At 38.2% G+C, this 23,386-nt stretch overlaps 1 protein-coding gene across 7 annotated transcripts in view; it reads left to right on the top strand.

Annotated features, from left to right (window-relative positions):
* Positions 1–22,369, top strand: part of ORC5 (origin recognition complex subunit 5) — a 76,962-nt gene extending 54,593 nt beyond the window's left edge. For 4 of the 7 annotated variants that reach the window (XM_087765761.1, XM_087765759.1, XM_087765762.1 and 1 more), the window contains 2 exons: positions 18,036–18,148; positions 21,764–22,369. In XM_087765761.1, coding sequence (XP_087621887.1) covers positions 18,036–18,148; positions 21,764–21,809 — 159 coding nt within the window. In that variant the 3' untranslated portion in view covers positions 21,810–22,369. The remainder of the gene's footprint in view (positions 1–18,035; positions 18,149–21,763) is intronic. The other 3 variants (XM_087765758.1, XM_087765757.1, XM_087765756.1) reach the window with 1 other exon arrangement.
* The last annotated feature ends 1,017 nt before the right edge of the window (positions 22,370–23,386 follow it).

Raw genomic sequence — 23,386 nt, 5'->3', positions numbered from 1 at the left:
TATGATTCTGAATTAATAACTAACAGTTTATTTGTGAAGCAGACAATCCCACATATGTTAATAGCTACTGACTGTATTTCTTCCTTGATTTTTTCAACAAGCTACTGCTATTAAAGACCACTGGGAAGGTTTGGTCAGAGGAGGCTGCATGGGAATCTCATGCTTGTTTCAGTTTTCTAGATTTTCTTCTTTCTTTTAAAGAAGGATTTGGTTTATATCTTAAAAAAAACAAACAAATAACCCACCCCACTCACCCCCCCCCCCAAAAAAACCAAACCAAAACAAAAACCCCACCACAAAACAAACTTGAAATAAAGGATAAACATGTCAGTATTTAGTTATTGAGTTGTTGTACATTCCTCCACATCCAAACATTGTTTTGTCTGGAGTATGGAAGTACTGCATAAGTTGTTGAGGATAACTCTGATAAGGCTGCCCTGCCCAAGTACTTAATATGTTTGAATGCGATGATCTTTAGCATGTACCTTATATTCACAGTATCTGTTTTTCAGACTGCTACTTCATTTCTTGAGTATCTTCTAGCTTGGTTTCCTTAGGAAACAGACTCAATCACATATCTGTCAGTTCTTTCACCCTGTTTATATCCTTCACACCTTTTTTTAGCTCATCTAGTTCTAGCTGAAATTGACAGAAAGGCACAAGTTTCAAAGATATTCAGTCTTACAAATCTAATGAAAATTGGTGTCCACAGTCATACCCTCTGTTCAGGAGACTCTTTAGCATGTGCATAGGTTCTTTTGTTTGAGTTTTTTTTTGACCTGGTGCTGGCCATTTAGCAAGGACCTAACCAAGACCCAGGCACAGGCTGTGGAGCATCTTCCACTGAGAAGTGGGGGAGCAGGAGGAGCAGAAGGTCCGTGGATTGTAAAGGGAAGTAATGAGCAAGTGGAAGGAATTGTTGCTGTACTCAACGTTGGTTAGTACCACAGCTGGAGTATTGTGTCCAGTTCTGGGCTCCCCAGTAAAAGAGAGACATGGACACACTGAAGAGAGTCCACTGAAAGGCCACTAAGATGATGACAGGCCTGAAACATCTCCTGTGAGGAAGGGTTGAGAGAGCTGAGACTGTTCAACCTGGAGAGGAGAAGGCTCAGGGGGACCTTGTCAATGTATATAAATGCCAGAAGGGAGTGTGCAATGAGGACAGAGCCAGGCTCTTTCCAGTGGTGCCCAGGGACAGGACCAGAGGCAATGGGCACAAACTGAAACACAGGCGGTGCTGTCTGAACATCAGGGAACACTTTGGCACTGTCAGGGTGACTGAGCACTGGCACAGGTTGCCCGTAGCGGTGGTGGAGTCTCCATCCTTGGAGATATTCAAAAGCCATCTGGATGTGGTCCTGGGCAGCCTGGTCTAGGTGTCCCTGCTTGAGCGGGGGGTTGGACCAGATGACCTCCAGAGATCCCTGCCAACCTCAACCATTCTGTGATTCTGAGTTGTGAAGGGGATAGAAATAGCTGAGGTTGTAAGAGATATGGGCAGAGGGGTGTGTGAGATTTTTGGATTGGGAAAGGTTTCCTCACAAAACAATTTCTTATTTAAGTCTATTTAAATATTAAACACTTTATCACTTATGTTTAATCATGTTGAGCATTTTTATATACTGAAGTTCTGTACCCCAGAATTTACAGCTGTTATATAAAGCAAAGTTCAAAGGCGGCTTTGTGGACAGCTTCTGGCCAGAGAGGCTACTATTGCAGATACTGTCCCAATCGATGATGTGTGTTTTTTTGTAACATGCTAATGCTTTTATAAACTTGTTTTAAGTCAGATTATAAGGCTTTCAGAACATACCACTGCAGAAAAATGTTGCTTTATAGTTATATATCAATGTTTTTACTTCTAATGGCATTAGTTTTTTATGAAGTAACAGCTTTATCATCCATTTCAGGCAAACAGTGTGGTTATTGTTCCTCTCTCTGAGGATATGGTACTTGAATGGTCATGATTAATTTGAAATATAACAAGGTTTAAATAAAACTTTTCAACTAGCATATGGGCTAAGCCTTCCTGTGAGCAACCAGCCAAGCCATGCATACACAGGAAAAATAAACTGCAGCATGATGGCTTTTGTTGGGTGAATTTGTCCTTATTGTTTAGTTGCTTGTTAAATACTTTATATGCCCAGCTAATTCCCAAATGGATACTTACTTTCTCTTCTTTAAAAAAAAAAAAAGTCTCCACTGTCTCTGTGTGAATTATGCTTGAACTGGAAAAAAGAAGTGTCCATACAAAAGGTACTGTCAAATGCAAAACCTAAATAATTGTAAATCAAGACATTATTTGTCTTTCTTCTACAGTTTCAACAGTCTTGGGACTTAACTGTTCAACTGCTGTATGGGAAACATACATCTCTAGTGGTTTTGGTTTTATGTTTCTTAAGATGGAAAGCAGCTAGTTGGTATTTATGAAGTGAAATCCTGCTATTGGTTGTTGAGGGCTTTGGGGGAAGAGAGGAGGCAGCTAAAAGTAGCCTTTTTTTATATGGAATTGTAAGTTTTACCAGTTCAGTTACTGGAATTATATTTTCATTTTCTATAAGAGCTTCATAGGGAGGTATTAAATATATTTAGTAGTATATGTGTGTGTGTATTTATGAAGGACATACCATTACAGTCTATATTTCAGAAAGAATTCTGTATCAAGATACGTTGTATTTGGATGGTTTGGAGAGGTCCAACCCCATGAAGACAGCTTGCTGAATTAAGATTTCACGCAGCCTGAATTGTATATGTGCATGAATCTGTGTACATGTAAATTGTTCGCAGTAACTGAAGAAATCTACGAAGAAATAGCCAAAATTAGTTGCGCTCTTTGTTGCTGAAGTGAGAGTAGTTTTGTTTCTACTCTTTAAGCTGTTTAGGGTTGTGAATAAACCAAAAGAAGTGAGGAAGGTCTGTGGCAAACTAGATCATCTGTTTATACGGCACTTCCAAGTCACTTTAAAGTGACTTTTTGAAAACATGAATTTTATGTATTCCAAACACATTGTTTTGGCTATCCTCTAACTGCGAACACAAGATTGAATTAATTCTTTAACATTTTATATCAGACAGGCAGATCCACTGCGAGTGAAGTAAAAAGATCAAAACTGGAGGTAAAATAAGAGTAATTTATCCAACTAATATGTACATGTGATTAGTTTTATCCCATAGACTGTAGGATAATACTGTTATCTTTGGTAAAATAGTTTTGTGGAAATCATTGCCCGCTTTGCTAAGAATGTGATTTTCTTGACAGAGTCACATAAATATGTTTGTTGATATCTGTAAATATCTACATGCTATTTTATTTCTCTTTGAGAAAACTGAGTTTTGTATAATACATATTCACTACTTGAAAAACCTCCCCCACTGCTTCCAAAATGTCAAAGCCGAGCACAGGGATTTAACCATACAACTTCTATTGAGATTAATTGGATTTGTATGGCTAAATCCATGCAGTTCTTCTGAAAATATTATGGTCCCTTGTATATAAAATATAACAATATGTTCACAAACGTAATATCACAAAGAATATTTGGACAGAACAGTAAAATCAGGTTTAATTTATGTTTAGAGATGAATAACTTCTGGTTTACTATAAATGTGAGGGTTCCTGTTTAAGTATACTGAGTGAATACTAAGCATGTGCTGTGCTTGCCTTAGGGCTTCATTTTTTTTTAAATGCGTGAAGCATTTACATAGGAGTCTTCTGTACTTAACTCAGGAGGGGGAAGAGCATTTCTGATTCATTAATCCCTTTTTCTTTTTGTAAGTAACTGGGTCCTTCACATCATGCACTCAAGAGGTGTAAAATATACAAAGAAGTGGGAGGGACAAGCAAAATGATGCCTGGCTTGCTATAAGGTATAAATTCAAAATCTATTTCTCTTTGCAAGAAGAAAAATAGCAAGGGGAAAAAGGGCAGCACTAAATTTACTGCATGTGCTTGCATGATATGCAGGTTTGGGATAATTATTTTCTCTCTTGTTCAATAAAGTGAGTTGTTACCATGGTAGCATTCATATTGCACAATTTCTCTGTTATAAAATAAATTGAGAACAGTTTTAGAGACAGAAAAGTCTTTGTATGAATGTTTGTTCTGTTCTTTTTTTCTATTCTTTTCTTCCTTTTTTTTTTTTTTTTTTTTTTTTAGTGCAAGATTGTGTCCTAGAAATGCAGTTCCTGAGGGTTAGGGTCTTAAAATTATTCTTGAGATGACGAAGTTTCTGTACACTTTCCAGATAAAATCAGTCAAGTTTTAACGATATGTATATGCTTCTGCAGGATGAAATGTGCAAGGACAGAGATAGCTTTGGGAGTTTAGTTTTGAACACTGGTTAAGTTGGAGGAGATCTGCACTGCTACTTTCCAGAATGTTACTTCTGGTAGTAGAATTGAATAGAGCCATTAAGAGGGTGCAGGCTGCTGGGCACCTCAGAGGAATAGTCTGGATGTCCTGATCCAATAACTAACTCCTGGCAGTAATCGCCTTGCCTGTGTTCTGTTTTTAATGCGTTGTCTTGGACAAGATCTGTTGAGAATTTCTTGAAAAGCAGATCTGAGTCTTCAGTGGCAGAGAGGGAAAGGCCCCCAGGGTAAGTATTTTCAACCAGAGCACACCCTAGACAACATTTTGGTCTCTGCTGCTTGAGCTTCTCTTACTGAGGAACAGCAGACAGATAACACTTCCTGATCGGTTGGTTCTTTGATAACCAATTTTTTTTAACTTTTATTAACTGCAGTGTGGATTCTGCTATGGACATTTTAAAATATACTTGAGCTGCTCTGTTTCTGCTTACTGAAGAGATTCCAGAAGATAGCCATGGGAGCTACTTATCCATCCATTATGTAAAGCTTATGTGAAAGGCCTCCAAGGAGGTGGAAAAGTGTTCAGGGTATAGCACAGTTGATTGGAATGACAAGTAGCTTTTCATCAGACCCTAGTAGTGTCTTTGCCAAATCATAACTGCTTCCCCTCTGTTTCTTCAGTTTTGTTTTTCTCCTGTATTTTCTCACTAAAGTAGGCAATAGCCCTATTAATAGGAGGGTGACTATCTTTCCTCCGTGAGATCAAAAGACTTCTTTGGTTGCTTGATTCTTTCCTGCTTTTTTGCACCTTTCCATTGATCCCTTGTATGGATTTTTCAGAGTTTGGTGATCAATATAGTACTTTTAGGGGGATTAAGCCTTTTCATGGGGATTTAATTTTAACATTAAAAAAATTTAGATTTATAATTACTGAATATTACAGAAAAATCTTGACACAATGATTATTCAAAAAAATACAGTGGCTATCACAACCATCAACTGCAAAAATAAATATGTTAATTAGTCACAGAAACCTGAGAAATTATGTTTCTTGATTTCATTGTATTCCACTGAAACTAAAATAGGACACCTTGTGTAGGTTCTTTTGTGCATTTAATCCATTCCTGAATTACGTGGAAATTGCCTTGTGCAGCATGTTGCTATTTTAGACTCTGTTGCTCCATAAATTATTTGTGATGATGTAGGAGCCATATAGTCGGTGTTTAGGAATCTATGGAGGGCTTGTGTCTTCGAATGTTTCTGTCCATCTAAATGGTATTATCCTTGAGTGTTGTAAAGGCAGGAGAAATACTAATTGGCTGCGTACTGTTCCGAAGCAATGCTTCCCTTTTGCAGGTATTTAAATGGAACACGTACATAGTCACTGCTCCAAAGAGCAAAACAATCCCCATGGATTTCTTGAGATGTAATAGTATTTGATACAAAATTTCTCTCTTCCCTCATTCCAACCTGACCATTCCCTATCGCTTGTCCGCAGATAGAGTGCAGTACAGTTCACTGACCAGCGTCATTGATGGGTGTGCCAGCACACTGGTTCACTAGTTCATTGGTTGCCTTGGTTGGCTGCTAACTTTTTGCCCAACACGTGCTTGCCAAACACGTGAATGTCAGAAACCTTTTTTTCCCAGGTTAGAAAAGCTAAGTGATACCTGGTATAGCTAGCAGAATTTCACAGCTGTGTTAAAGGGTGACGGAAACTGCATAAAAAAGTGTCGTGTTTGAAGAACAGTGTTTTTTCCTTTCCAATTAATTGCTGACAGATGATGTTTCATGCTGACAGATGATGTTTCATGCTCTTTATCTGATAAAACCAAGTATAACTGAATAAAAGATGGAAAACTGGTAGTTATGACCACTTTGCAGGATCATCTATGCAAGAGGTATAAAGATATTTATAGATATCTTTTGCAGTTGTATCTAACGTATTTAATGGATCATCGAACCTACATTGTTAATATTTCATGACTTATCAATTCATGGATGACTGAAAGCTTTACTTCCTGTAGAAAGACTAACAAAAATGGGTGTTACAAATTTGTAGCCTCTATTGTAGCGTACCTAAATTATAGTTACAGGGTTTTTTTTAAATAAAACCAAAATTTCTCACTGTACATTACAACCATCAGCTTTGTGCTTTTACAGTAGAGTTTGTTTCATTCATTTTCAAGCAACTAGAGGGGTCGATTGACTTCCTGAGTGACCATCTTCATCCTGGTCCTTCTCTTGCTCCTGGCAGGACCAAAATGCCATAGATTTACTGATTCAGAGCAGAATAGTCTCCTTGAGGGCAAGTATTTGGTTTCCTGGCATGCTCAGGGAGGGGAGATTCCAGATCCGCCTGTTTCCCACCGCTGAGAAGAGCGGCTTTGCAGAGTCCTCTCTTGCGTTGTGCTGCGTGGTGACAGCTGGCCAACCTGGAACTGGAATTTGTCTGTTCTGCTTGAGGGTACCTGTGAACAAAGATAGGGAACATAGCAAACTTCAGTGTCCTGATTTTGTTAGGGAATATTTTGAACAGAAGTGTAACCATTCCTCTCAGTTGCTGTTGTACAAGAGCTTTGTTTGTAACTGTTGGTTTGTCCGGGATCCAACATCATGTATCAAATCAAATTCTAATTACTGTCTTGTATGAAAGTAAATCAGATTTTTTTTTTTGTCTCCCCTGTTTGATGGCATAAAACCTAGTGTGACTCAATGCCGTACACGCAGCTCTTGCTGAGAGCTACGCAGTATTGTTGTTTCTGGTTTCTTGGTGTTTATGTGCAGCCTCATAATAAATTTCTCCTCCGATGTGTTGATTAGGTGCATTAATGTCACAATTCAACCATCTTTCTAGCTCCAGTTTGACAATACAAGAACAACATGAAGTTATTTCAACAGGTCAGATCCATATGTGTGAACAATTCTATGCCTAATTACTGAAGTCCCTGAAATGAAGATTATCAGGAGCCAGTTGTGTACGTTGGGAAATTTATCTTGTTTACAATGTTGTTATACTCTTTGCTAAGCATCCTTTGCCAGTCCTTTCAAGAGACAGCATACTGGGAGGAGGGATCTTTGTTTTGTACCAGTATGATGTACTTATGTACTTCAGGGATTGGTACAAGTTGTTTCTATTTTTATTTTTGTTACTATTTATTCCTATTATGGAACCACTAAAATGTACAGAGTTTTATGTAGTCACAATGTATATACAGTGTTGATTGCAGTCTTCTGCAATGCTTCTCGTGTGTAGTTGGCATGCAGCGTGGTATTGTGGAGAGTCTGTAAAGATTTGGTTTAGTAATGTCTAGATATAAAATAAAGGTATCTTTAAATTGTCATTTTTCAGGGCAGACTCCCACTTCAGACTACAGTGTATTTTACCGTTTGTCTAGCCTTGTGGTTAAAATGTCTGATTTTTGTATTTCAGAAGTATTTGGGTCAAATCTTCCCAGAGTGGTTGTTTTAATTAAAAATTCTTAATATCTTGTTTCTTTATACAAGATTTGGATCAATATTCTTTTAACACTTCATTATCATAATCATCCAAATACAGACTGCAGTTTAGACACGTTGAAAATCTTTTTCTTTCTTGGAGAAAGCAAGGTAGTTTAGTCTTGGAAGATACTCCTAAGCATCTGATTATGAGAAATCTCCTTTCATTTAGTGATTTCTGCTCATGACATATACAGAGTATTGATTTTCGTCCTCAGGACAGGTTAGAAATCCCAGTTGCTATAATTATTTTTTTTAATATAAAATTATGTTTGCAAACAAAACTCCTTCATATAGCAGTAGAAGGCTAGTAACTGTGTACACAGTTTATGTTTTACTGAGATAGCATTAGAAATTTAGGGGCCTTCTGTAAAGGTATCAAGTCCTATCAGTATCACAGATACTTGGTAGTATTTTTAAGGTTACTTTTTTCTGTTCTTGATAGAACTTGTCTTGCAATATCTAGAAATGCTGCGATTGTGGGACAGAAGCGTTATAAATGAAGGATAAAAAAAACAGGTGAAAATTTTCTAGATTGGGGGGTTTAAGGTTATACGCTTGGTCAGTTGCACAAAGGTTTGCTTCTGGAAAACAATCTTTGTGTTGCCTTCCTCATCTTCTAAAAATCGCTTGGAACCTGAGACCTCTGATGCAGAAATGAATCGGGGGGTGGCAGAAGGATACCACTGTTGGCTAGCTATTGCCTGTGCCTTGAAAAATAGCCAGCCTTTGTCTGGTGTCCACTTTATGAAGCTACCTGACTTAAGTAATCAAATTAACTGTAAACATCATTCCCCAAGTGTTTCTTTGACCATCTGTTACCATCTTCAGTTGCTCTGATTTTAAAGTATGAAATAGAAAGGCTAGTACTTTTGAATTATCTGTCTACCTTATATCTGTAGTCCTCCTGCTTAGGAGTGCCTTTCCCAGGTAACAACCTGGAGTAAATTAGATTCCCACACCTCCAACAGATTGCAAGTACATTCAAGCCTTGTTTTTGCATGTTTTGGAGGATCAAAATTAACTCCCCTGTGATCAGTTCCAAGGGTCTTCACAGATTTCTGAAAAGATTTCCAGTATATCTTCAGGTACAGAAAATAATTTGATCCTCTCAGAAATTACCATGTTAAGCAAATTTCTAGCATGCCTTTTAGGGCATTATGAAGCACTTTAATTGATGCTCAAAGTGAGGGAACTGACTCAAAAATACTGATTTATCCATGCATCACTCTGTAGAGTGTCTTATACTTTTTTTTTTTTAAATTTATGAGCAGAGTGAGGCAAAGATTGTTGTGAACTGCTTTTTGTTTTTCTTTTTCTCCTTAGGCAAATTGGTTAATGCTAAAGTAAATGTGTTAAGAGAAAAAAGGGACTTTTTTCTAATTTCTATATTGAATAAAAATACTGAAGAGAAAACAAATTCATTAATATTTTGAAAGATTCCTTTAATAATAGTTCCAAAATTAATAAATTATTGAACTTCTTTTAAAAAGTGATGTTACTGTAACAGTGAGTGGGCAGAGCTAATCTGTGCAAATGTTTTTGAGATACCAAGTTTTCCAGAGATGGTGGGGGAAGCTGGATTTTCATCATCTTTCTTTTTTTTTTTCCCTTCTTTTTTTTTTTTTAAGACTGCAAAGTACGTAGAGAATACAGTAATTAGTAGTGAGTGAGCCCTTGCAGAGACCCAAGAGAAAGGTAAAGGGGAAACACAAACTGGTAGGATGTAGAAGATGCAGATTATATACTTTGCCTTTGGTGGATGCATTATAACAGCTACATTAAGTCAGACCAAAAGTGGACTTACCCGCTGTTTGACTTCTTCTAAGACAGTAACACTGTCTGACTACTTCCAATTAATATCAGACATGCAGGAGAAATACAAGACCAGCAAGCAGAGGATGAGTTTAGTCTGGTATATGTTACAGCTTCTTATTACCTGTGGCTTAAATGTTTGCCACAGCGTTGATGTTCTTTGTGTTTAGCAGCCTGTGGTTGTATTTCCTTCCATGAATGTGTCCAGTTGCTTTCTTAACTCCACAAAACCCTCTACCACCACACTGAAATTTCAGTGGCAAAGTGTGTCACAGATTTACAAATTTGGATGAAGAAATACCTCCTTCTGGGTTTCTTGTTTGCTTTTTTAAATTGCCTTTTTAGTGTCCTGGGATGTTTTCCTGGATCTTGTTTCAGTGTCCCCATTTTAAAAAGTTGCGGGTTTTTTTGGAAAGCAGCTTTTGGAAGAGAAGATGTGAGGACTAAAGATAATGAGAAGGTACAGAGGAGAGATGAAAGGATGCTGCGCTGATGAGTCAAGATTTGCAGCTAGTCAGAGTCACTGAACAAAAAAACCCTGGAAGACAGGCTGCTAATTGAAGAGAATGGATTCTAAAATATGAATATGAATTCTGCGGAGAGGTGAGGAAGTGCCTCCTTGAAGGAAAAAAATACATTTGCTTCACTTGTGATTGAAGAGAAAAGCCACAAGGAAGCCAATTGCAGGAGAATGTGCTAGAAATAAGGCAGCTTCGAGTGTGCAGAAAGGTGTTCTGTGGTCTGAAAGACAGGAAAGGGTGGGATGGTGCAGAAAGGGAGGAGGGGAAAAGGAAAGTTATGCAATTGGCAACACTTTTTGTCAAATATTATTTGGTGGAAACGGAACACAAAAAGTAAGACTGAGTGGTATAAGACAGAAGCGATGAATGCTGATTATACAATGGGGAAAATACCATATGAGAATTCTTATGACCTGTATAGTAGAAACTGAAAGAGTTTTGCAGTGTAAAATTCAAGGTTGTATGCCTTGGGCTTAGTAAACTTTTCTGCTATGAAGATATGCAAGAAATATCTTGAAGGTGGTGAGTATGATACAGACTGAGTGGGTTTAACAGCGTGACATTCAAGGTCATATACTTGAGGGTAAATAAACATTTCATCTAAAAACAGAGGGATCATCTTTTAGAAACTAAAGGAAGAGGAGGAAGTTTTGGCTGTCTTAATAAATGACTGAGCCACCAATATGATGAAGCTTTGAAAAAGCCAAAAGGGTCACTTGTTTAAATCTGTAAATCACATAGATTTGCCTTGAGTAAAGTGAAGTCAGAGGACACAGTGAAGACAGAGATGCAGAGTAACAAATACAAGAAGTTTTCATTAAAATATGAGTGTATTCAAATAAATAGGTCTTGAATAAAATTACTTAGGACACTGAAGCAAGTTTTCCTATCTGTGTATCAATAAGATCCTGAAAAAGTCTTCTATGGGAGTCATTGTGTTGGAGGGAAAAAACTTGTTTTTATGATAAAACTTAGTGCATTCATGAAAAAGATGGTATGGTATGGTATGGTATGATATGATATGATGGCTTCAGTGACACAGACTGATCTCAATCCAGTAAATTCTTTATTGTACTCAAGACTGAAAGTAGGCATATTGCATGGTAATTCTTAGGGGAAAATGTGACACAAATCTCCTTCCCTGCCAGGCTGTCAAGAGTGCTTCCTAGTAACAGCTAAACATCCCTAACATCATGATAGAACAAACATTTTTAAAGCCTTAAATGGGTATAAAAATAAAAGAAAAAAAGATCTGCTAGCCTAAGCAACATTGTTTTTTGAAAGATAAATGGTGGCAGAAGTAGTCAGTTGATTTCCTTCCCCATACACCCCCCTGCCCTGTAGTAATTAAACATTTAGTGAATATAATGCTGTCACATCTGGAATTTGTCAACACATTTATGTCTTGAAAGTTTGTTCAAGTTAGTAATTAGTGTTAAATTCTGTTTGACCCAATCTGATGAAGTCTTCTGGTGAAGTGTTGTCAACACGTTGATGAGATATGCAGAAATGACTTAAAAATTGGGAAGTGTGGCGTATACTACTACAGATAAAGAAATAACACGCAAGGTCCTGGAGAGTCAACACAAAATAATGAAGTAATATTTATGTGAGAGAAATGCAAAAAATAACTAATATGGGGCAAAGAAAGACACCAAACGCAAACATTCATGGAAGAAAAAGGCTTGCAAAGCAGACTGGGTCACTATGTTTGCCATGAGCTGTAGGATCCTATACAGCCACCGATGTGCTTGTTACGAAAGTGAGGGGGACGGAGTGCTGTCTGTGGAGCAGCGCTGAGGCTGTGGCTGGGACACCCCTTTCTGCTGGTGGCTCTGTTGATGTCAGAAACATTTTGACTGCATTCAGAAGATAGTTTAAAAAAGAGTTGGATTGATTTAAGGTGAGAAAAAGGTAAAATATATAGCTGAACCATATAGTAATGAATGCTTTAACTGCACACTGGAAGGCCATAAGCAATTTGGAGGGATGTAGAATAAGGTAAAAATGGTATGATATAATTAGTAATATTGGAGTCCTACTAGCAGATGGAAAATTTGACCAAATACTAAAAGAAGTTTCAGAAAGGGAGGCACTGAAATTATTTCCCACCGTAAGCACTGAAGATCTGATAAAATGGTAGGTCATTTCACATAGTGCAGTCTCTTCTGTTGTATTTTTTCATGCATTAAAAGCCTTGCACAAACCAATTCAGAATCAAAACCTGATTGTTAGAATCTAAGCGCTGATTTATTTTTAATAATTTTTATAAAAACAGTTTTGATCAATTGCTGGCTTATATATAATTGTAATGTTCTATTGGTACCTTTCTGTATGGGCTTTTCTAACAAGGCTGACATACTGAGCATACTCTGCCTATAATTTTGACTGAAATCATTTTGAGCAGGTTTTTTTTACGCTCACATAATTTGTACTAGGGTCATTGAATTTAACTCCAGGAGACTATTGCGGCAGTCATTTTGACTGAAATGTGTTTTCTAAATGGCATCTGGTTTTCAAACTGTCTTGTTGCATAGCAGTGGTCTTAGCATGTGCGTGAATGTAACTCCCGGCAGCGGTGGGTTTCCAACGAGTGCAGTGAGCTGCATGTTTGCTTTGAGAGCAACGTGATGATGGTGCTGCAAAGCGCTAGGGTGCGTATAAATTTTCATATGACTGAGAGAATATAGTACCGTTGTTTGATGGTACTGAAATAATGAAAGTTCTTGATAGGTTTGAGGTTCAGAATCATAAAACAGATTAAAGCTGTGCTTAAAAGTAAGCCAGACTGAAGAGTTACAATTAACATGGCATCTTGGGCAAGATAATTGAAGATTATAGGCTGTGGAGATGAAAAATACCTCGCGGATCATCTAGTACATCTCTGCCAGTTTGAGATTGTTCCTGCTAGTGTCTTTCATTAGTAATTTGTCTAGTCCAGTTTAAAATGTACCACTCAGTGAGGTTTCCATCACATCTCTAAGGAAACAGCTGCTTTGTTTTGTTTTGTTTTTTCCCCCAATAGTCAGCATCGCTTTCTGTTTAGTTTTATCCTATGGATTTGAGTTGTGCCACACACTTTGTCGCGACTCTTTCCTGTGGTAATTAATCACTGCTTACCCAAACAAACCATGTGTTTCCCTGTATCTCGGGTCCTAATTCTGCTCATGTTTTGCACCTCCGCAAATGTTTTCTGGCTTCTCCTGGTGTCCTCGGGAAGGGCCTGGCCTTTCTCAGCAGACAGCGCTCACTTCTGGAATCCTTCTTGCTTCCACGCAGCCATGTGCTGACAAAACCAGTCTTTGTGTCTGCTTGAGGAATGATGCAAGGCCCATCTCTTAGCTCAGACTGATAGGAAAAAAGCAGCCTTTAAAGGATGGCTTGGGGGTTGCTTTGTTTTTTCCAGAGGTTTCAATGTCCATATTTGACCAGTGAATCTCCAGAAGCAATCCGAGCGGTCATTTCCTCCTGGCAGCCACTCTCTGCCATGCCTTTATGATTATTCCCACCTTGCATCCAAGCTTTCAGCAGCAGGTTTCTCGCACAAATATGTTTCAAAGAACGCTCAGTCATGGCTTATTTTTAAACATACCAGTGAGACCTGTTCCTTCACATCTTTCAGATCGGTAACTTTTCTTCAGATTTTCTTGTTATTCCTGTAGAAAATTCCATTTACTTATTAACTTTTTCTGGTATTAAATCATTGCTAGATCTAACTTTATTTGTATGAATAGCTTTAGAATATTTCTTCCAACTGTAGTCTCTTTTGTTCAAAAGATTCTCAATAAATATTCTTTCTTATGTCACCCACACAGTTTTTCTGGCTTGTTTCTAGTCTGTTCTTGCCAGATGGTTTTTCCCAAGCTTTTGTGATCATGAAATGGAGCCACTGTACCCATGGTATTAAAAAAAAAATTAAAAAAAAAAAAAAAAAAGCTTTGAAAAGTTTGTTGGTTTGGTTTTGGTTGGGGTTTTTTTTGTTGGGTTTTTTTTTTTTTTTTGGCTTGAAAGTGCAATTACTTTGACATTGCGTTCATATTTTTCCCAACTGTGTTTCAAACTTTTTTTTAGTAACATTTTTTCAATGCTTAAGTTATAGGTGTCACTTGGACCTCAGGAGTTAACAGAACATGAAAATTGGTGATTTTAAAAATTTTGCTACAAATACACTGTCTGAAACCCAGTGCATTCCACTGTACCCTGCCTTACCAGGTGAATGCCCTAAGTAAGCACAGAGAGAGAGACTGTGAATGCAATTTTATGCAAAATAGCTCAGCTCCAGAAGCAGTTAGAATGAAAGTTAGATCTGATAATGATTTAATACCATACATAGCTTTTTCTTCCCTCCTCTGCTACCCCCACCCCCGTTAGCTGTTAGATGTTCAGCAAAGAGGTGCTCAGACCTCTTGTGTCAGGAGGGAATTGAACCTTCTGTGTCCTAGAAGACTTCTTAACCATTTGGTGAAGACAATAGTCTTATTTTTATTGATTAGATCTAGAAAGATAGGTTCAGCGCAAAATATTTGAGGAACTTAATAATTCCACATCTACCACAATTGACTCTTTTCTTCTGACAAAGCAATTTATTGCAAAAAATATGTGTTGCCCAGTTCTGTGGCTGACTCTTCAGCAGGAGAATCCTGCTATATTGTATAAAGCAGGAAAAATGAAGAAGTCATTGCTTTGGGGTGACAGAACTCTTGTGCTGTTTTTGATTCTCCCTGAACCTGTTGAAAAAGCTGTGCAAACGGAGCTCCGGGCTGCTGCCCCCTCAGCATGCAGGCTTTTGGATTTGGCCTTCAGAGATCTCTGCCTTTCTCCATGGACAGGCCAGGCATCTGTAAATAGGTTTTGAATTCTGTTCCAAAGACTCACTAGTTGGGTATTTTAGCTTCTAATATTTGGCTTTCTGTAGGGGAGCTGGTCCCTGTTTACTCCCTTTAGAGAGATTTCTTTCTCTTTGTCTCTACTGAGCCTCTTTGGAGATAAAACTGTTTCTTACCTGCATGAATTGAAAATGGCAGTTCTTTCTACTTCTGTCTTTTGAAGCAATCTTAGGATCAGGACTCACTGTTTCAGCACTTACTTCCCTGTGATGACATTTTTATTAAGATAAATAAATAGAGGATTTGTGAAAGAAAGGAGTGAAAAGTTGCAGTTTGCTAAGTAAGTTTGTGTTACTCTGATGATCAACAGCTTCATTTGTTTTGTAATATTGTATATTGAGTCTTTAATGTCTTGAGTCAAAAACGTTAATGAAACTTAGTACCTAGTCTGATGCTATTTCAGATTTATTGAGTCAGCCTTTAGTAAGGAATTTTACGTTGCTGACCTTATGTTATGCACGTAGCGTTTGGTGCTTGTTGGAAAAGAAAATGGTTACAAGTATTGCTGGAGCATTTGTAATGCAGTGGCAAGGTCACTTTTACATCCCATGTAAAACTGAGATGGGTCCAACTCCAAACTATCTAGGCTTTTGCTGTGCTTGTTGGGAGTTTTAGGAGCCTCCTGTCATTCCTTCGTTGGCGATTTCTGAATGGGAGGCTAGCTGCAAGTAGGTATTGCAGAAGTGATTCGCCAGTAACGGTGACTAGGGTGTAAAATAGCAAGTGTTACAGCAGATTACTCCATAATGCTTCTTCATTGACTGAATAAGGACTTTGTTGAATGAAGAATGTAGAAAAATGTGCTCTCACACTCGTGAGTATTTTAAGAAAATAAAAACACATAACAAGTTTGAGGTTGATCCCAGTTCAGTGATGTGTTCAAAGTGGTTCACGAACTGGATTTTGAGCCATTTACCATATACTGAGTTCCGTTTTCTTAAATGCTGTCAATGCTAACAATTTTTAAATCATGTGCTACTCTTTAATGTAATTTACAGACCTGAATTAAGTAAGTGGAATTTATCTTTGTGAATATGAGTAGGCCAGTATTCCTTAACCAAACTCCAAAGACTGTGCAGAGTGATGACATCCAAACTATTGATGCCTAATGCCATATAAAAGAAAGTTAAGCACAGGCTGTTATAAAAATTGCCTCATTCTTGGTGACGGTAATTTTTTCTGTTCTCCACAGGTAGGTGTCATTTTTTTATATTACATCCACTTAAGGGAAAACTTTAATAATTATTCCTACCTCCTGCAAGCACTGTCACAAATTTGAAGACCAAGTTCACTTTCAGCAAAAGAGTGGGGTTATTACTGAGTTAGGGTTTGGGGGTTTTTTTGATTGATACTGATAAGAACTGGCTGCTGCTTTTTATAGCAATGTGCTTCCTTGAAGGTTTGAACTGACGTTCTCTTTCCTGATATATTTATTCTTCAGAAATTCCTTACTATGCTATTATCATTACACAGAGGTAGGTCATGGTTGGCTGATTTTTTTGGAAAGTAGAGCTATGGTCGGATACCAGTTCTTCATAGATGTCACCTTGTTGCCTTGAATTGTCAGTGGCATCTATAGCAAAGGCCAGGGAAAATTTTTTTGTTTTCTGCTTTTACCTCTTGTGGTTTAACCCCAGCCAGCCACTAAGCCCCACACAGCCGCTCGCTCTCTCCCTCCCGGTGGCATGGGGGAGAGAATCAGAAAAGTAAAAGTGAGAAAACTCATGGGTTGAGATAAAGACAGTTTAATAGGTAAAGCAATAGCTGCACACACAAGCAAAGCAAAGCAAGGAATTCATTCACCGCTTCCCATGGACAGGCAGGTGTTCAGCCATCTCCAGGAAAGCAGAGCCCCATCTCATGTAACGGTTACTTGGGAAGACAAACGCCATCACTCTGAAAGTACCCCCTTCCTTCTTCTTACCCCAGCTTTATATGCTGAGCACAATGTCATACGGTGTGGGATATCCCTTTGGCCAGCTGGGGTCAGCCCCCCTGGCTGTGTCCCCTCCCAGCTCCTTGTGCACCCCCAGCCTCCTCGCTGGTGGGCTGGGGTGAGAAGCAGCAAAGGCTTTGACTCTCTGTAAGCACTGCTCAGCAATGACTAAAGCACCCCCTGTGTTATCAACACTGTTTCCAGCACAAATCCAAAGCAGAGCCCCATACCAGCTACTATGAAGAAAATTAGCTCTATCCCAGCCAAAACCAGCACACCTCTTTCTTTCCCCTGGGAGCGGGGAGGCGGTAGGGAGACAGTGAAATCACCACAGCGCTTTTCCTAACTGAGGCAGAACAGACTGGTTGCACTCAACAGTGACATCCCACGACTGCACTTTAGTGATACCGCAGTCATTTGGAGGAATGAAGATAGCAAAAAATATGCTGGTACATCACTATTTTGGTAAAATAATTAATGGCTGTATCAAGATGCTGTATGTGTGTTTATAGGCAAATATCTGTCCTTTCAGGCTCTGCTCTTTTTAAGCACGCAGTCTTCCAGCCTTTCCTTTCCAGCCTTCAAAATCTTTTTTATCTGGAGTAGAGCGATACATCCATCTGTTCAAAATGTGGTATGAGCTGGCACAGGAATATCCAACTTTGAGTGTGAAAGTTCAAGAGGACGTCTTTGGGCATAAAGGAAAGAGAATCAAAGTCTCTCCTGGTTGTCAGGCAGAGATTTGGAAAATGTTCAGCTCATGGCTATTACTGCTGTTTTCCCACATCGCCTTTCTCTCTCTGATCAGAACTCCAGGATAACTCTTGATATGAAGGATGAAGGGTTTAGCCTGTCTCTCACTGCCTGTGCTGAAAATGTAATGGTGAAAATGTATATACGTTCTGGGGTTTGCTCGCTCCAGAACTATGTGAAAATCAATGAGCAAGTACGAGTGACTTTCCAAAGAAATACAGGTATGATGACAAATGGAAAAAAAAAAATAATTGGCCACTGCCATTCACGTTAGCAAAAATTACTAACATTACTAATGCCTCTTGTTCGTAGATCACCTCTCTTGTGACTCTCCAGCTGTTATCCATGGTTGACCATAATGACCAGCTTGATGGACCACGATATAAATGTACTGTATCTCTGGACTTCATTAGAGCTATTGCCCGGTGAGCCTATTAGAGATTGTTTACTGTTGTATTTGCTGACTTGAAAGAAACTTCAGAACCAGTATTTGTTCAGTCATTAGCGCTCTGCAGACCAGAAAAGAAATCTATGGATGTTTGTGAGGAATGAGTGAATGAGTCTTATTTATGAGAAGTGTTGAACTTGAGATAAGTTTAGTCCAATTCTGTTTTTAAAAAAAAGTTATCTTACAGTGGCAGTATGTGTTACAGTAACATAGTGTCTTTGTGCTTAATAAAGGTCAGGGACTTAATGTGAAAATACTGCTTTAAAATGTCAGTCCATTTCATTACCAAAAGGCACGTTATGGCATTTGAATCTGAAAAGATATTTAGTTCTTAACAGTGGTTGTTGTACATATGATATAAAAACTACATAGATTATAAGAATTCTTCCACATAGTCTATCTTGTGTGATCTGTAGTTGATACAAATTAATTCAATAAATCAATGTAGGTACCTCAGCGGCTCTGTTCGTTCAGAGCCTTCAGTTTTGGAGTCTGAGAACAGTTCCAGATCCATCAGGAGACATGATGATAAATTACAGACAGAAATGTATGCAATACGTAGGCAACCATCAAGCCTATGTCTTATTTTTATGAAATGCCAACAGCATTACCTCACACCTGTTGCTGCAGCCAGCTTATTAGCCGGTCTTGGATAAAAAGTCTGTAGTCAGAACAGAGCCCAGAAATTACATGTAGCAAAAAGGAAGAGAAATGTTCTCAAGGCCAACTCTTCTCTGTAATGTGGGACTTCAGAGGAACCTGCGGTGTAGACCGTATCCCATAACCTCAGTGCACATGTTGCTCTACTGAGCTATTAAATTTCCAATAGCCTTGTCAGTAAACCCCACAGACACACTAATTTCAATTTGCAGTTGGACAGGCCATAGAATGAAACTTCATCTGGTTCAGGCCTGGCTGGACCACGCTGCCAGGATCTCCACAGCTTCGTTATGTCAGTTTGCTATTCCTAGCAATAAAGTCACTTGTGAATGATACCCTGAAAAAGCTCCCACTGGTACCAAGTACAGCGGACCATCTGCTCAGCAACATGGATCATTATGTGTGCAGACATCCCCAAGCTCTTGTCTCTGCTCTGACTCCTGCGGTGAATACAGAGACCAGGTCATAAACTCTGTACTGACTACGAGGGCCCTTGAATTAAGATACTTGAAATGATGGCCCTGTGCATGCAACTTTAACATCTTTAGAAGTTTTATTGACTCTGTTAAAGTTGCCAGAAGGTAGAGATTTTCCAAACAGGACCAAAACTTGTGCTATGCAGCTCATGCTCACCAGAGAAAGTAATCATCAGAGACGCTGACACTTCAAACCTCAGTGCACGACACAGTGCCTTCACTTGCCTTCCTTTAGGTCAGATGTGTGTACATATATCCTGACTGACTTTTCCTACGTGTTATGATGAAGAAAGCAATTATTTTTTTTCCCCTAAGTAGTTTGGAAGTGTTTATATGCTGTATAGATAGGGGTATTTAAATGACCTGACAGATCTTAAAGTTGGCCTGTTCTTCTTTCTTCTGTTCTCCTTTTTTTTTTTGTTCCTTGTGTTGTTCCTTTGTTACACTTTTATTAAGTATCTTTGCCAACCCACAGTCTTTGTTAAATCTTTAAGGAGGACAATCCATAGATAAGATACAAGGTTTCATGAACCCATGATAAATGGTTTTCCCCCATGTCCTGATGGGGCTAGCTACAGGGCGAAGGCATGATCTTCTGTGCTTTAAGAAATTTCAATTTCTAGCTGTGCTATAATCTTGCAGCTGCCTGTAGTTTTTAACCACACTTGGGGAGGTTGTATTTATTGCAGAGAAGGAACTACTTTGCCATTTCAACCAAATAAACTTCAAGTAAGCAGCCCATCTCCTGATTCTTTTTCTGTTACTGTAATACTACTAAACTAAAACTAAAGCTTGTTAGTCATTAAAATCCTCAGATACCTCAGTCTTGTTGCCATCTCAGCTGTACTACTTAGCATATTTCCTAATAGAAGGCTAAAGAGTGCAAAGAGCAGGACAGAAAATGGTGCTCTCTTCCACCCCCATTCAAGCTGTTCAGATTGTAATTTTGTTTTCCTTTATTTTTTAACCAAAAGTGAAGTTTGCATTTTTTTAAAAAACAAAAGCAACCTGTTTTTGGAAAAAGAGTAGAAAATTCATGTCTCTTCTTGGCTTTTAGTGTGATAACCACTGGCCACACACAGTCTTTCTGTTTAATACCACAGAACCTCATGTCTGTCTATTCCGTTGCATATAATCAGTCTTTGCAGAGATATTCCGACGCTTTTTATCATGTAGTATTTACATGTTTCACTGAAGGTAAGGTTAGATCTTTTTTTGTTGGAAATTTTTAATTTCTGTTTTAAGAATTTCAGACCTAAGTTCATAAATTTTCTGTAGCTGAAATAGGGATCTCTTAATATTTGTTGAATGTAATGGATCTTTTCATATAGTCTCTAATGATCTCAGTTGTTATGACAGGACAATTGTTTTTCATTTAGTTGATCAGGTCAGCATTTGTTAGTGTGTGATTTTGTTTCTGTAGAAAGCCTTGTAACTAAAGCACTTTTCTTGAGTGACACAACGTCATGCAGGTCTTACAGTGGCAATGGTTTTCTTTAATTTTGTCACTGGATTATTAAGTAAACTCAAACACAGTATTTCTTGTTATGTATCTTGGGGATTTCTGAACTTTTTCTCTGCTCAATATGATGTTTTATAGAAACTTTTTGAAAAGTGGGTTACAGAATGATGCATGAACAGAGAATATTAAATGATTGTAGTCTAACAAGTAAGACATTCAGCCAGTTAATCTCACTTAGCATTGTGAGCAGTTATTTTTGCATCATTGAATACTTTTTAAAAAAACTTTTAATTTTATACTTGTCATTATATGCAGTAATTTGCGTTATTTATTCAAATAGTAACCCCCAAAGTCTGAGTGTTAGATTGTATAGCAGAATGAGTTTAGAGACAAAAAAATAATTATATGTTTTATTCTACTGCTGTTTCATTCTGCCTGCCATTAAAGTACAAAAGTATACATTAAAATCTTCTATCCCATTGAGTGGCATTCTTGAATTTTTCAAATTTAGCTATGAACATGGGTCAACTAGTGTCAAGACTGAAAGAACACAGACTGCAAATGAGTACAGATGAAGGAGTTACGTAGTACATGCTAAAACAGGTGGTTTGGAAGACGAACAAAACATTCAATAGCATAAAAGATTGCTTCTTTGCATCACCAACTAGAGTATCATGGTTACCATATGAAAATATAATCTTATTAACTTTGATATTTTTTTACTGCTTAATGATAGAAATAAGAATCTTCCAGTTTTTACTGGAAAGCTGCTTTATTTCTTTTTTAGAATCGTACAAAGTTTAAATAATCAGAAAACAGGTACTGTGAATAACACTAGAAGTTCAAAAATTCATTCATCCTTGATTTGCATTTCTTTTGGAGATACTGCTTGATTTTGGTTGTGCAGAATGTCCCGCATGTGCTGTCTCCAAACAGGTTAAAGTCTTAGCTCTGCTAAGATGATTGCTCTAATATACTGTGTTTTTGTTTATAGGACTGTGAACTTCGACATAATAAAGTACTTGTACGATTTCTTGTGAAAACAAGCTTCACAGCCATATGGACACTGTGACAGTGACTAAGGCAAGCTGTGTTCATCTCTCTACTTAGCTGGCCAGAAAGAAGACTATTTTGGCTCTTTTGGATTTGTCCAAACAGGTGCTGGCCCAGCATGGAACCTGATGAAAATACTCTGATTGGTCTGGGTGGATCTGAGCAGAGGACTATTTACCAGGGACCCTGGAGTATTTGGAAGCAATGTGTTAATTATAAACAGCAGGGTTTGAGCACAATCTGTTCTATTCTTAATGATGTTATCTTAACACTGAAATTGCCTGAAACCTATTTACTTAGGGCTGCATTTTACTCTATGAACTCTCCCCAGTGCTTTGAACATGGCAGCAGCCCTTGTTTGTATGCCCAGTCTTTTCACTTCCTCTCCACAGGAATCTTTGCAATTGCCTGCCAAAGCAGCTTTTCCTGAGGCCACCATTTTAGTAGAGTGGAGTAGCAAAATATAATAAACATAAGAACATGTTTAAAATCAAGCTGGTATAAATCCTTCTTTCTCTTCAGTCATATGTAGGCAGACTGTTACACTGTTACATGGAGATCACGATGATAGGAAACTCCCAATTAATCACTATACTGTCTTTTTTCAGACCATTCATAAATGTTGACTATGGATCTATTTTTACAAAGCTTTGTTTTAAAAAATCATTGATTCTTAGAGTTCTACCCTGACATCAAACTTGAAAGGTTTTATTTTTGTTTAAACATTTTGTAGTCCTTTTATGCTCATCCAGTTATATTAAGTGCTAATTATAATGCCGTTTGGAATGAACGTCCTTTAAGATACACACTGTGTAATGGCTTTTGTAACAGTATCTGTCCTGTAGAGGAGGATGACGCAGCAGCCTTTCCATCAGAAAGGGAGAAATTCAACAGGTGACAGAGTATTCTTGCGGCAGTTCCCCAAAAGAGGCAGAATGGCGAATAATCAATGGGGTGTTATAAAACTTTAGCTTTGGAAATACATGATGGAATACACTACAATTATATTTGTCTCCACTTTACATGTAGAGGATTCCCAACTGCCACTGCCTTTATGGGGTATTAAAATCCCCTGGTTCAGTTCGAGATCATTGTCTTCATGAATCTGAAGATCTCTGTTGCCTTCTTGAAAACTCCAGGTCCTGTTACTCAGATGTTTTACTCCTGAATGCTGGCCTCTGACTGTTTGACAGTACATGTGCCATGTCCTATGTTGACCATTATGTTTTTTTCCAAGGAAAAATCATCATTCTTCCCCCTGCTTGCTCTGGTACTGGAGATGGTCAAATATCCTGAATATGTGTAGCTTTTTCTTTTTTTTTTCCCCTTTTTTTTTTTCCCAATTGTGAGTGTGTAGCCAGGCTTCTGGATTCAGACCCAAATGAACGAGTTCCAGGTGAATCTCAGTGACAAAAGCGTCTTTCTGGCCAAGCTGTCGCTTGCCCCCTCAGGAGAGTGTGAAAGGGCAGCAATGAGTCATCTCTGCGATCCCTTTTCCTTCCTACCGCTGAGCTGAATCAAACCCTGCACCTGTCCATGAGGTGGCAACATTTGTCACGCTTAC

The sequence above is a fragment of the Nipponia nippon genome, unplaced genomic scaffold, assembly GCF_047370975.1.
Source record: "Nipponia nippon isolate SJK-2023a ecotype South Korea unplaced genomic scaffold, ASM4737097v1 scaffold_3, whole genome shotgun sequence".
Classification (NCBI taxonomy): Eukaryota; Metazoa; Chordata; class Aves; order Pelecaniformes; family Threskiornithidae; genus Nipponia; species Nipponia nippon.
Note: the sequence above shows the minus strand (reverse complement) of the source record. Positions and strands in the feature narration are given on the sequence as shown.